The sequence below is a fragment of the Medicago sativa genome, chromosome 1 (assembly GCF_051527215.1).
Source record: "Medicago sativa cultivar Bolivia chromosome 1, Bolivia_mono, whole genome shotgun sequence".
Classification (NCBI taxonomy): domain Eukaryota; kingdom Viridiplantae; phylum Streptophyta; class Magnoliopsida; order Fabales; family Fabaceae; genus Medicago; species Medicago sativa.
Window position 1 is genome coordinate 77,209,788 of NC_140749.1, and position 14,898 is coordinate 77,224,685.

The 14,898-nt window shown below is 32.6% G+C and overlaps 2 protein-coding genes and 1 non-coding gene across 3 annotated transcripts; 2 read left to right on the forward strand and 1 right to left on the reverse strand.

Moving 5' to 3' along the window:
- Window positions 1-3,512: 3,512 nt before the first annotated feature.
- LOC146957629 (4-hydroxy-tetrahydrodipicolinate synthase, chloroplastic) lies at window positions 3,513-5,792 on the forward strand. Its single transcript, XM_085737762.1, has 3 exons — window positions 3,513-3,689; window positions 4,137-4,217; window positions 4,716-5,792. The coding sequence occupies exons 1-3, from the start codon at window positions 3,598-3,600 to the stop codon at window positions 5,641-5,643; spliced, it is 1,101 nt and encodes a 366-aa protein (XP_085593888.1). The 5' UTR covers window positions 3,513-3,597; the 3' UTR covers window positions 5,644-5,792.
- A 4,388-nt stretch (window positions 5,793-10,180) lies between these two features.
- TRNAG-CCC (transfer RNA glycine (anticodon CCC)) lies at window positions 10,181-10,251 on the forward strand. The gene has a single exon. It is a non-coding gene; the product is annotated as a tRNA-Gly (tRNA).
- A 236-nt stretch (window positions 10,252-10,487) lies between these two features.
- On the reverse strand, window positions 10,488-11,941 carry LOC146957631 (glutathione S-transferase-like). Its single transcript, XM_085737771.1, has 3 exons — window positions 11,719-11,941; window positions 11,526-11,574; window positions 10,488-11,277 (listed from the first exon to the last, which is right to left on the reverse strand). The coding sequence occupies exons 1-3, from the start codon at window positions 11,866-11,868 to the stop codon at window positions 10,832-10,834; spliced, it is 645 nt and encodes a 214-aa protein (XP_085593897.1). The 5' UTR covers window positions 11,869-11,941; the 3' UTR covers window positions 10,488-10,831.
- Between the last annotated feature and the right edge of the window lie 2,957 nt (window positions 11,942-14,898).

The following is a 14,898-nucleotide window of genomic DNA, read 5'->3' on the forward strand; positions in this document are numbered from 1 at the left end:
AGGCCCGACCTCGTGAATTTTAGAGCATGATCAACATTATCTTAACTATTTCATGGTGAATTTAGTATGCCACATTAGATAATGATCAACATTATCTTAACTATTTCATGGTGAATTTAGTATGCCAAATTAGATTTAAGAACTCCACTAAGAATTTATTCCAATGATACTATTAAATAGATTTAAATCTCATCCCAAAAGATATAGCTCAAAGAAAAATTCAGAATTTTTTGACAAAACATGAATTTAATATGAATTTTCATATTTTTTACGGTTAAAAATTCATATTTAATTTGTGTTTTGTTAAAAATATCTAATTTTTTTTAGAAATTTTTTTTAGAATACTTTACACATTTCTGCACAATTTCATTAAAAAATACAAAAATTAAATTAAAAATAGGGACCGAAAGTAGCGATTGAAAATTTTATAGGGACTAAAAGTCGATGGAAAATTTTAGAGGGACTAAAACGAAAAGTTGACATATTTATAGGGGCTAAAAGCATATTTAACCCTAATTTTTTTTATGTATATTTCTACATACTAAGAAAAATGTCTAAGTTTCTTTTTATATATATTTCTACATACTAACAAAATTAATTGAATTAATATTTAAATTTGAATAAAATTAAGTGAAATAAAAAAATATAAATTGAAGGGGTCAAGTATAGGTTGCTTATTGGGATCACCATTGGAGTAAAAATGGTTAAAATTGCTTAGAGATTGCTTAGATGCAATGTGGCAGTTTGGACCCACAAAAAATATCATAAGCAATCAAGATAAAGCTCTCCCATTGGAGATGCTCTTATACACTCAACGATCCAAAAACCTGAACAACGTAGGACAAATAACAAACTACAAACAACTTTGAAACCAATTTCAACGGATATAGCCTCCATGAATTCAGAATAAGTCCAGCAAGTAGTATTTCCATCTCTTATTGTTGTTCATTTAGAAGTTTTTAGTGATAAAAACTAGATTCTTGTATAAGAACAATTTTTACTAGTGACATCCACAAACTTTTTTTTTAACAAATATCCACAGCAACTTGGTACAGCTGTAGACTTGACGAAGAAATGATTATTTTCTCTTTGAACCCGATTAAGAACCACCACCCTAGATTCCTAGCAATTTTTTGCCATAACGGGACACTTTACAAATCCATAATTTATTTTTTGAAATATCCCAATACCAAATGTTAATTAAACCATTTTACAAACTTTGTATTTGAACTTTGTTTCATGCGGTTACAAGGCTGAACACCTTTGAAGTACGGATATTGACACGGACATCAGATACGATACAAACACTAATATGCCGACACTGTATAGGTGTCGAACATGACACATGTCTAACACAGGGACCCGTCTAATTCGAGAAGTATCTGTGCTTCATAACTAAACTCTTACCATTTAGCTAACATCTAAATTGAAATTTCATTGGTGTTTGAAACTTCGTAAATTTAACTTTGATACAACAATTATAAAATTTATTCATTTTGAAAATTTATCGAATTTATCATCAAAACATAAAAATTTACATCGAAGAATTTGAATTATTTTAAAATACTACGTTAAGTTAAAAATATTTTTGAGGTTGGATAACTCAACTGGTTTGAACTAAGAGAGTAGATGGGCTGAAAAGTTAAAGATTAAGGGTTCAAATCTTAAAAAAAAAAAAAAAAAGGATCATAACAACTACTCCCTCCGTCCCGGTTTAATTGACCTACTTTGGTTTTTCACACAGATTAAGAAAAGTGTATAAATAAAGGGGAAAGTGGAATATATTGTATTGGGAATGATAAAAGTAGTATTATTTAGTGTTATATTGTATTGGGAATGATGAAAGTTGTATTGAAAATTGAAATGAGTCAGTTATTTTGAGACACTTTTTTTTAGAAAATAGGTCAATTATTCCGGGACGGAGGGAGTAACATGCTAAGATATGTCAACGTTGTAAAAAAAAATCTTCATTCAAACACATGACAAAGGAATCGCTATTTTTTTCGTTGCATAATTCCATGTGATTATATGCGGGCGGGGCAAAATCTATGTTGAAACTTATTGTATTCATCATCTTTTTCATTGTTCAAACTTGATTATGATCATCCTACACAAGTTCTAACATCAGTAACATGTAATGTAATCAGAGAAGAATTCATAAATTTATCAGTCAAGGAATGTCGGGAAACTAATTTTTATTTTTAGAATAAACCGTTTATAAATGCACCCCTGCGTGTGATGGAGCTGGTCGAATTATCTGCTTATATCAACTATCATACAAGTACCAGAAGTACCACTATGCTGTACGCTAATGAGAGCATTAACTCATGCTAGGAGTAGGAGATAGCATGTTCTCAAAATAACATCACTAAACATTGTCCAATATAATCCAAGAGAGAGTGGCGGTCATAACTTTTTCACTAAACATTGATGGATGGATATTGTTTTGTCCTATTAAGTCAGCCACTCACACTCTTTTTGGTCTTTTTTTCATTACTCAACTATCTTTGCATAATGCTAATGCAATGCGTCATACCCACTTTAATTTCCGTACTAAATGAATTACCAAAATAACATGAAACACACTTAGATAAAGAATGCCACACACTGTGGTCGGTAAGGCAATCTAGTCTAGTCACTATAGTGAGGAACATTGCATCTAACATCCCAAAAATGATGCCAAGGGTTTGATTTGATTTAATATAGGCCCAACTCATTTGTTTGATACTTAAGTGGGGATACAACTACCAACAATGACTTGATTGGTAAGGGATTTGAATCAGCTGTTGAGAGATTTGACTTGAATTTCTTTTGTAAAAACTTTGGTTTAAAGGAGATAATCCACCTTATGCGTCTTATTTTTTTGTGTCATGGATTTAAACCTAGTATTTAAAGGTTGAAAAAACGAATTATTAACTACGAAACATCTAAGAAAACCGACCACAAATATAATTTGTTATTAGGTATAAATTATAAGTTACAACCACATGTTTGGAGTAGTATCTAATGTTGTCTAAATTTAGTTAAATTCATATTAATTTTATAGGAAATAAAATCAACACATTTTACCATTAAAATCAACATTATTAATCATGCTAATCAATTTTCTTAATAATCATGTAAAACTCAAATGAGACACTTAATTCGATACGAAGAAAAGTATTTGTTTCAAGGGCAAACATCTATTTTGGTCCTTGGATGTGCACCTCACTGGTAGAGTGGTCTCTGACTCACGGAGAAAAACGCAAAAAAAAACTCTTAACTCTAAAATTTGTTAGCCACTTTGGTCTAAAATAAAGTAGAATTGCTCTTCTCCCAACTAGAATTGCTCATTCCCATAAAAAAGGTGAACCGCGAATGCGAATTAACTCACGTCGTACGGAAAAGAGCAAAAACAAAAGAGAGAATAGCAATCCTCAAAATAAAAAGCCCATGATTTCAGGCCGAGCCCACTATCTTGTTGCCCGGGCCCAATTCATTTCATTTCTATCAGTTAGGTTTCTCAGTAAACCGCGAAGGTTTTTTTTCAGTTAGGCTCTCACATCGCCGCCAACCACCGTCTTCTCCACAGCAGCTCGATTTCAAGTTCACTGAGGTATGGCTACATTGAAGAGCTATACTGGTGTCTGCTTCAGAGGATCCGGTTTTCCGGTTCATCCTTCCGATCTTACTACTAACAAAAACACCAGGTTCAAATTTTCCGTTTTCTTTATTTTGAAATCTGAATGACTGAAATGTATTTATGCATGTTTATTGAATTTATTTTTGAACATTTTTTTTTGTTCTGTTTGATTTGTCTATATGCATGTGGATTGCAGCTGAATTTGATTTTGGAATGAATGAAAAAAATGTGTCATTTGTGAAAATAATGAATTCGATGAAATAAACGGAGTTTCAAATGCATATTTGATATGTATGATTTTAATGATGATGAAGGGTATGCTTTGAGTCTACTATGTCTTTGCATTGAGAGTATAATTTAGCTAAGGTTGATACATATGACCATTCCTGTATCTTAGATTTTGTTAGCATGTATGAGGCCCGTGATTGATATTGATTGTGCTGTTGATAACATTTCAATCTTGTATTATCAATCCAATTTTTTTTATTTAATGTTTGTCTGTATGATTATTCAGGAACTCTTACTGGAGGCCTACACAAGCAGCTGTGAAATCCAATTTCCACCTCCCAATGCGGAGTTTTGAGATGAAAAATAGGTTGGTTGAATAATGAATTTACTGTGCCACATTCATTAGTTTTGATACTACAGCATAAAAAGCCAAGCATTATTCCACTAAGTGGGGTTGGCATTAGTTTTCATACTAAATTATATATTTTCCATTTGTTTTCATCTTTTTATTTTCTGGAAGAGACACAAATATGGTTTTACAATATGATATTGTGATTTATGATGAAACGGGAGATTTAAACAATAGCTTCTTGCTTATTTCCACTAATTTGGATTTGTTTTTCCTCTATCATTCAATTTGAGATTTTGTTTTGACATACAAGGTTGACTAGTTCTTTGATCTGCAAAGTTATTTTACATTGATTTATATTTTTTTTATAAACTGCAACTGTACCGCTGCATGTTCTAAGGAGTATATTTAAAAGGTGGTCTCGCTTGCTTCTGGCTGCCTATTTGTGTTGTTGCTTTTGTTTTAATCATGGAATCACAAATTTTGGACTAATGAAGCTATATATTGTATTTACAGGACTTGTACAGAGGACATTAAGTGTCTGAGATTGATAACTGCCATTAAAACTCCATACCTACCTGATGGTCGATTTGATCTTGAAGCATACGATGCCTTGGTAAATATGCAGATCGAGAGTGGAGTTGAAGGTGTTATTGTTGGTGGCACAACTGGTGAAGGTCAATTAATGAGCTGGGAAGAGCACATAATGCTTATTGCGCACACAGTTAATTGTTTTGGTGGGAAAATCAAGGTTATTGGAAATACTGGAAGTAACTCGACAAGGGAAGCAATTCATGCCACTGAGCAAGGTTTTGCGGTTGGAATGCATGGTGCCCTTCATATAAACCCTTACTATGGCAAAACCTCATTGGATGGTATGGTTGCTCACTTTCAAAGTGTGCTTTCCATGGGACCCACGATCATATATAATGTGCCTTCACGAACTGGTCAAGACATTCCACCGCATGTAATTCAAAACTTAGCTCAAAATACTTGCTTGGCTGGTGTCAAGGAATGTGTGGGAAATGACAGGATCAAAGAGTATACTGATAATAGAATCGTTGTGTGGAGCGGGAACGATGATCAATGCCATGATGCTAGATGGGGTTATGGAGCTACTGGAGTGATATCTGTTGCAAGCAATCTGATTCCTGGTTTAATGCGAGAACTCATGTTTGAGGGCAAAAATCCTACATTGAATTCTAAGCTCTTGCCTTTGATTGACTGGCTTTTCCACATGCCAAATCCCATTGGTTTGAACACGGCTCTTGCTCAACTTGGAGTTGTCAGGCCAGTTTTCAGGTTGCCATTTGTACCTCTCCCATTAGAGAAAAGAATAGAATTTGCCAATTTGGTGAAGGAAATAGGTCGTCAACATTTTGTTGGAACTGAAGACGTTCAGGTTCTTGATGACAACGACTTTTTCTTGGTTAGTCGATATTAATTTAGGTTGTTAGTTATTTATTGAGTTAGGTCACCTTGTAGACTTATTGTATCCTTTCTCCGGTTTTTTTGTGAAACTTCAAAGACAAAATTATGTATGTTGTTGTGCTGGATTAAGTTAACTTGACTACTAAGATCTTGTTTCTTGTACTGGTTACTTTGTTTGGAATTAAAACTACCTGCATATTGTATTAACCGCCAAACACCCATGTTCAAAAACGATCCCATTCATGCAATTTTAGAAGTGAATTTTTTGCTTAAAATGCTGAGAGGTAGACATCAAACCAATGGAACATTATTACAATGAAGATCAAGTCATTGATTATTTTCCCTTACATGTGTGACAATTTGCTTTCCTTCCCCTAAGTTTTCTATTTTAATGTTGTCACTTTTTTCTTTCTTTTCTTCTTTCTATCCCATAAGAATTATGCATATTGGAGATTTGTGTCTTGTCCTGTAATGTTGTATTAGAGAACTGGTTCATCGGGGGGGGGGGGGGGGGGTGGACAAGACAACTTCATTCAAATTTGATTCCTATTTAACCAATAAATTTCATCAGTTTGGTTTCTAATTTTCTTTTTCAGAAATTATGGCTGCAAAATTTGACCTCATTGATAGCATAACAATCAATAATAAGTACAGAGTATGGAGATTCAAGATTAGGATCATTAGAATGTGGAGAATGCCAAACTTTAAAGATAGAGACCAGGTTGATTTAATCGATATGGTTTTCATGGATGAAAAAGTATGCATCGGTTAAATCATATCGATTAAATAAGATATAAGCTGTGTATATGTTAAATAAGATTTGATTATGTTAAATAAGCTGGTGGTATTATTCATCCATGAAAAATAAGCTGTGTAAAAGTTTCATATCGATTAAAGCTGTGTATATGTTAAATAAGATTTGATTCCTAAGGTAATCAACATGAAATATTTTAAAATATGTTTTGAGAATGCCAACTAATTAGATTCCCTACAGTGAAACCAACTTGACAAATATGAAATGCATATAATAGATGTCTCGTTCTGATCGATGGAATCTAAATAAAAGTGCCTATATTCCTTTAGATAAGATGCAAAATGTTATGAAACAAATTATCTGTTGCACTGAAAGAAAAAATAAAATTGAAAGAGCTTATTATTCCACGCACAAAAAGAAACTAGGCCTCTGGTGGAAAAGCAAAAAGTTAATTGAGTGAATATATGCTTTCAAGGCAAAACCACAAGCTGCATAAATAATACTATAAGGCAAATGTTAACTTGTGCCTTCAAGGGCATATGTTAAGAAACTTTTATAGAAGCATACATATCAAAAATCGTGAAGTCAACTTCTTAAAAGTTAAATTATCATGCTTTCCAATGCAAAGTTGCTCATTTTGGATTCCTTAACATGTGCCCTTAGGGCACAAGTTAACATGACCCAATATTATAGTAGAATGGAGCCTAATTCAGTCTCAGATGACAAGCTTCAGAAAGAGGAGAGCAAAGAATAAACTAATTACATTATAACATTACACTATATATACCGTGATATTATTCATAGGTCCAGCCACATTCAGATGAGGATTTTATTTTATAGTTGCTGGTACATATGTGGTTTTTCATAAGAAATTTAATCAGGCTGAGACGAGGAACACATCAAGCTACAATAGACCCTTAATATTTTTACATCACCACACCCTTAATATTTTTACATCACCACAACATGTATTAACAGAATACTAATTACTAACTAACTATTTACACAAGAGACTATAAGAAACTCATTCAATTTTCACCCAATTTTTATATATAATTAATAGGAGTTTTATTATATTTTAACACAGATTAAAGGCAAAAGTCCAATGAATGACTTGTTAGATAGTCATGTGTGATTCCAAGACCCCAAGAACATCAAAGTTCTAATTGGATCTTCGGCACGGTGGCTCCATTTCCGTCTCTCAAATGGTTGATACACCTGAACTCTACCTTGCTTAGAAGCCTCGTAATTGATTGTCATCGCGCCTTCCTCATCAACCAGATGAAGCTTCTCTCCGACAGGTTTTCTGAACTCATTTGCCGGAGAACTTTCACCTGAGACATGGATGTGGGGTTTCATCCTATATATACTCTTAATTTGTGTGTGACACAAATCCACATTTAATGTGTGAGGCTAAGATATTAGAACTTTAGGAAAGGAAGTGAGGCTTTATATAGAAAATGTTTGGAAAAAGAGGATGCTGTGTATATGTTAAATAAGATTTGATTCCTAAGGTAATCAACATGAAATATTTTAAAATATGTTTTGAGAATGCCAACTAATTAGATTCCCTACAGTGAAACCAACTTGACAAATATGAAATGCATATAATAGATGTCTCGTTCTGATCGATGGAATCTAAATAAAAGTGCCTATATTCCTTTAGATAAGATGCAAAATGTTATGAAACAAATTATCTGTTGCACTGAAAGAAAAAATAAAATTGAAAGAGCTTATTATTCCACGCACAAAAAGAAACTAGGCCTCTGGTGGAAAAGCAAAAAGTTAATTGAGTGAATATATGCTTTCAAGGCAAAACCACAAGCTGCATAAATAATACTATAAGGCAAATGTTAACTTGTGCCTTCAAGGGCATATGTTAAGAAACTTTTATAGAAGCATACATATCAAAAATCGTGAAGTCAACTTCTTAAAAGTTAAATTATCATGCTTTCCAATGCAAAGTTGCTCATTTTGGATTCCTTAACATGTGCCCTTAGGGCACAAGTTAACATGACCCAATATTATAGTAGAATGGAGCCTAATTCAGTCTCAGATGACAAGCTTCAGAAAGAGGAGAGCAAAGAATAAACTAATTACATTATAACATTACACTATATATACCGTGATATTATTCATAGGTCCAGCCACATTCAGATGAGGATTTTATTTTATAGTTGCTGGTACATATGTGGTTTTTCATAAGAAATTTAATCAGGCTGAGACGAGGAACACATCAAGCTACAATAGACCCTTAATATTTTTACATCACCACACCCTTAATATTTTTACATCACCACAACATGTATTAACAGAATACTAATTACTAACTAACTATTTACACAAGAGACTATAAGAAACTCATTCAATTTTCACCCAATTTTTATATATAATTAATAGGAGTTTTATTATATTTTAACACAGATTAAAGGCAAAAGTCCAATGAATGACTTGTTAGATAGTCATGTGTGATTCCAAGACCCCAAGAACATCAAAGTTCTAATTGGATCTTCGGCACGGTGGCTCCATTTCCGTCTCTCAAATGGTTGATACACCTGAACTCTACCTTGCTTAGAAGCCTCGTAATTGATTGTCATCGCGCCTTCCTCATCAACCAGATGAAGCTTCTCTCCGACAGGTTTTCTGAACTCATTTGCCGGAGAACTTTCACCTGAGACATGGATGTGGGGTTTCATCCTATATATACTCTTAATTTGTGTGTGACACAAATCCACATTTAATGTGTGAGGCTAAGATATTAGAACTTTAGGAAAGGAAGTGAGGCTTTATATAGAAAATGTTTGGAAAAAGAGGATGCTGTGTATATGTTAAATAAGATTTGATTCCTAAGGTAATCAACATGAAATATTTTAAAATATGTTTTGAGAATGCCAACTAATTAGATTCCCTACAGTGAAACCAACTTGACAAATATGAAATGCATATAATAGATGTCTCGTTCTGATCGATGGAATCTAAATAAAAGTGCCTATATTCCTTTAGATAAGATGCAAAATGTTATGAAACAAATTATCTGTTGCACTGAAAGAAAAAATAAAATTGAAAGAGCTTATTATTCCACGCACAAAAAGAAACTAGGCCTCTGGTGGAAAAGCAAAAAGTTAATTGAGTGAATATATGCTTTGATGGAAAGATATAGCATGGGATACTTCTGCCAACTTTCTTTTCCTTTATTTTCTTCTTGGGATTAATCTAAAAGATTAATGGATATGCTCTCTAGTGTAAATCTCTAAGTTTAAGGAAAGAGGAAGTGAAAGGAATGGAAGGACTTGGGTGGGGAGTGAAGACTTTAGGAAGCTTATTTTATTTTCCATTAGGGCTGAAAATGAGTCGAGTCGAATCGAACTTGTCTGAGCTCGACTCGACTCGTTAAGAATTGGCTCGGTTCGAACCTCGGTTATTTTCAAAGTAAAATTAGTTGTACATTAAAAAAGGAATGGAATAAAGTTAACAAACTAGCTCATCCGCCATTAAAAAAAAAAAAAAAAAGACTAGCTCGTCCTTGATAGTAGAAAATTTTAAAAGTGATAGTAGTATGTATTAAGGAAAGGATGGAGTATAAACTGTGATGGAAAAAGTAATATTTTACCAAAATGGAAAAGTACCATAAATTGTGCTTACAATATAATATTTTGTTTTGATTTGGCGAGGAGCTTGATTTTGAAATTTTCTTTTTTTTTATCTAAAAATATGGAGTAAGATTATTAAATGTGAGTAATTTCTCATTTATTGATATGGAATATATTTAAGACAGTTCGGATACGACATCACAAACGCGCATCTGGTGTAGTGGTATCATAGTACCCTCCCACGGTACTGACCAGGGTTCGATTCCCTGGATGCGCATTTTAGTTTTTCTATTTTCTAAATTCTAAACTTCTAAACTTCTAAACCAGTTTTTCTAAACTTCTAAATTCTAAACCAGTTTCATGCCCCTGGATGTGCATTTTAGTTTTTCTAAACCAGTTTCATGCTTCTTCTTGTTTTTCTTCTTGTTTTTTTTTTTTTTAACTGATTTTCCAACGGTGAAGGTTTGTAATTTGTAAAATTGTATTAGTTATAAGGAATGCAATTGATAGAGCTTTTGCGTACACAAACAAACATGAACAATAGTTATTATTCCTATTTTACAGTACACTTGAAAAATGACAATAGGAAATAAACAAAAAAGAAAACTTCTTGAACTATGAAAGAACACCCAACAAATCAATATTACATTTTTGAAAGGAACCGGACTCAAATCCCTTAACCAATGTCTTTGATTCGAGTTATTTTTATGGAAATGTGTGCTTGGTTGAATGAAGATTCTTCACTGAAGGTGATAGACTCTCACTTCGATTATTTATGGACAAAGTCGATAAATACTTCGTACCAAAAACAGTATTGAAAAACAACGCTGAACAACAACATATATCCAAAAACTGTCTTAATTAGGTATCATGGCAAGGACTTTAGACCAAGCTGGTTTTGCAGTGATATCAGCCACCCAAGCACTAACATGAGATCGTGATTCAAACAATTTCTTGGTCTGTGACTTCATCAAGTAATGAAAAGTAGGTAAATGATGCAAATCCACCAAGGTGAAAGAGTCACCTCCCAAGTATTTGGACTCAGACAATCTTTTCTCATACACATCAAGAATGCTATCCAATTTGGCTTCATTCTCTTCAACAATTTTTGGATCCAAAGGAATTCCAAATAAACTCTTTATCCCCAATTCCCGAACAAGTTTTGATGCTACTTGATCGAAGTGTTGGCTCTCCACTTCAGACCATACCCCCATTATTGCTATCTTCTTGGAGTCATTGCTTGTTAACTTGGTCCCCTTATCAGCATACTCATTGTTAATATATTGTGTTATCGCCCTTGATTCTGCATTTCAATTTTTAATTAGTTTATATCTACATCATATTCTACCAAGCGCTCGCACAAATATTAGAGAAACACGATACATACATTGACATATCGATACATACATTGATAATTTAACATTGGTAAAAAATGTTTTTTTTTTTTGTTTCTTTTCATTTTTTGCGAGGAGTGAAATTAGGAAATACACATAATTAATGTTTAATCTAAAGTGTCATGTGCTACGTAAATCACATTCATATAAATTTTACCAAAGAGCTTTAAATCTCCATCTTCAAAAGCTGGAACTTGACCAAATGGCTGCAACATAAAGAATTAATCAATTAGTTTGATCAATGTGGTTGGAACAAGAAGGAAAATTTCAATTCATAATTGAAGTGAACTAGCAGAACGATATATATATATATATATATATATATATATATATATTTTTATATTGCTTACATTGAGTGATATGAAGGGTTCCTTTTTGTGTTCTCCATTCTTCAAGTTAATGTTAACAAACTCAAACTCAATCTGTTTTTCATACAGAGTTGCAGTAACCCGCATGGTGGCCGTTGAGTAGGGGCTTCCGTGCACTTTTATTGATGCCATGATTTAGCAGATCAATCACAAAGATGTATGTATTACTATGATATATTTCTCTTAATTAAGTATGGTAAGTTGTAGAGTTAAATGATAATAGCTTGATGGTTATATAGTTAGATAGATTGGAAAGTGCGTAAGAGCTGACGTGAAAGAAGATTAGCATTAAACAATTGGAAGCTGGTACCCCAATTCCATAAATGCTGACCAAACAAATTAAAATACTACATTAGTACATTCACTTAGAACCAGGAAATCTTAAAAATCCTACTGACGCATAGAAATACATCAGCAAAAATAAAGTTCTCCCACAGTTGGAGAACAAGCACATGTTTGTGGTGGGGTGTAGATCAATTTTGTGTCGAAAACTATTTAATTCCAAAATAAAATAAAATAATGATTTTTTTTAGTCACACCCTTAAAACATCCGGTTACACCTGAATTTCGATAATATTTTATCACAGTACCAAAATAGTCCTTGATTCCATGATAATTTTATAATCCCTGTATTTTTATCTCTCAATCTTACTTAATTTTCACCTCTTTCTCACACAAACATCAATTATTGAAATGAAGACGGATGTTTCTTCAAAAAAAATTATTGAAGACGGACGAAGGAACATTATGTAAGGTTACTAATTCGAGTATAAATTTTTTCATCGATATTCAATTGAATAAGTAATTAAAAGAAGGCTTAAATATGGTATTGGTCCCTGCAAAATAGGCAAGTTTTGGTTTTAGTCCCTGCAATTTTTTTTTATAGTTTTTGGTCCCTGCAAAAATAGGCCAGTTTTGGTTTTAGTCCCTGCAAATTTTTTTTATAGTTTTTGGTCCCTGCAAAAATTTTTATTTTTGAAAATAGTCCCTGACCCCATTTATGTGATGATTTGTCACTTTTATAAATTAAAAAATAATTATTGTATCTGTTTTATTATTATTTTTTAATTAAAAAATAATTATTGTTATATAAATTATAAAAAATAATATTCTTTTTATTAAGTAAGCACATATGCCACATATGCACAAAAGTGACAAATCATCACATAATTGGGGTCAGGTACTATTTTCAAAAACAAAAATTTTTGCAGGGACCAAAAGCTATTAAAATTTTTTTTGCAGAGACTAAAACCAAAACTGGCCTATTTTTGCAGTGACCAAAAACTATAAAAAAAATTTGCAGGGAGTAAAACCAAAACTGACCTATTTTTGCAGGGACCAAAAACCATAAAAAATTTTGCAGGGACTAAAACCAAAACTGACCTATTTTGCAGGGACCAATACCATATTTTAGCCTTAAAAGAATAAAAGTGAATTTTTGAGTGATTTTCTGTGTTTTTCTTGTCATCAATATTCAATTGAATAATTAATTAAAAGACACTACAGTGAATTTTACATGGATTTATTTGTTAAATCAAAGCTTCTCCATTCACGTACGGCATCTTATGAGTGTTGAAATATGTGTTTCGATTCACGTATGACATACCAATTGCCATTTTACGTTGTTAATTTGCCATTGAACATGTTTCGTAAAATCAAAATATGAAAAATCCATGAATATGTATTTGAGCTTAACTATAAATCCAATCAGATGCGTGCCATTTGATCATGTTATAAATTAATCAACTTGTCATGGTAGACTTTAATTGATATAGGATTTTATTTTAGGTCAAATACTACGTTTGGTCTTTTAGTTTGACAGAATTCTCAAGTCAGTGATTTAAGTTTCAAAAGTTTCAAATAGATCCTTTTTGACAAAATTCCCAAGTTATCCTTTATATTTCAAAAGTTTCAAATAGGTTTAAACTATTTCACCGTTACCCCTGCCGTTAAGATGTTGACTTGGATCAAAATGGTGTCTTTTAAAAGCTCTAGGGTGTCAAAACATTACATTTAATGGTTCATTATAGCACTATAAATGATTATTTGTGACCATTAAATGTAGCGTTTTGACATCCTAGAGCTTTTAAAAGGCATCGTTTTAATTCAAGTCAACAATTTAACGGCTACATCAGCATCAGTTAAACGGAGACTGACAACAGGGGTAACGGTGAATTAGTTTATCAACTAAAAGGACCTATTTGAAACTTTTGAAACTTAAAGGACTAACTTAAGAATTCTGTCAAACTAAAAGGACCTAATTGAAGCTTTCGAAACTTAAAGGACTAACTTAGAAATTCTATCAAACTAAAAGGACCAAAATTGGTATTTCGCCTTTATTTTAATACTGTCAAGAAGAGAGATAGATTCTAAACCCAAACTTTGCATCACATTTGATACAAACTCTCTTTGTAACTGGGTAAAGATCCTCTCCATTTAGCTTGAAAAGTGGACACCTTAAAGGATTAGCTTGAAAAGCGATTTGAGAAGATAGAGAAAAAATGTCGGTAAGAGTTTTGTAGAAGATTCAATGGGTTTGTTGAAACCAGAGTTGATGAGTAGCAAATGACTTGCCTAAGGTAGATATTTGCGGTCGAAATCTTGACAGAGTTTGTGGGATAAGAGATATCACATTCATTGTAAATTGGGTTATTATAGTGTTTTAAGTCCTTATCAAGGGGAATGTAAGATCACTATGTTAGGGGTGGATTTATTTTTTTTAAGGAATGTTAGGGGTGGAATTGATGGGCTATCCTTGGATAGTGAACCAATATAAACATAATGTGTCATTTCTCTTCCCTTATCCTCTTTAATTTACTTGAACTAATTAAGTCTTTCAACTGGAGTTAAATGATTTGATACATGATTTATTTGTTTAAAAATATACTCAAACCATTCAAAAATAAATAAATAGTTTTTTGTGGTATCCAACGACCAAAGCTACCGCATTCTTATAAGAGCCACTTCTCCTGCCCAAGTTTTGTTGGGATTCAAATGGTAGTTTCACATCGATTATGAATGAACTAAAGAATATATATGTATATGAGAGGTAATTAACCCATATACTCATTCTCTTATAGTTTTGGATGGAGAGTCGTGTTGAAGTCTCTCGATGGTCCTGATCATTTGTAGCTCCCAAAACTCATCTATATACTTGAAAAT

Coding starts and splice junctions, on each gene's coding strand:
- LOC146957629 (XM_085737762.1), top strand. CDS start 3,598: ATGGCTACATTGAAGAGCTATACTGGTGTCTGCTTCAGAGGATCCGGT. Junction 3,690..4,136: donor ACTACTAACAAAAACACCAG/GTTCAAATTTTC, acceptor ATGATTATTCAG/GAACTCTTACTGGAGGCCTA. Junction 4,218..4,715: donor AGTTTTGAGATGAAAAATAG/GTTGGTTGAATA, acceptor TTGTATTTACAG/GACTTGTACAGAGGACATTA.
- LOC146957631 (XM_085737771.1), bottom strand. CDS start 11,868: ATGGCATCAATAAAAGTGCACGGAAGCCCCTACTCAACGGCCACCATG. Junction 11,575..11,718: donor AACCCTTCATATCACTCAAT/GTAAGCAATATA, acceptor TTTATGTTGCAG/CCATTTGGTCAAGTTCCAGC. Junction 11,278..11,525: donor TGGAGATTTAAAGCTCTTTG/GTAAAATTTATA, acceptor ATTGAAATGCAG/AATCAAGGGCGATAACACAA.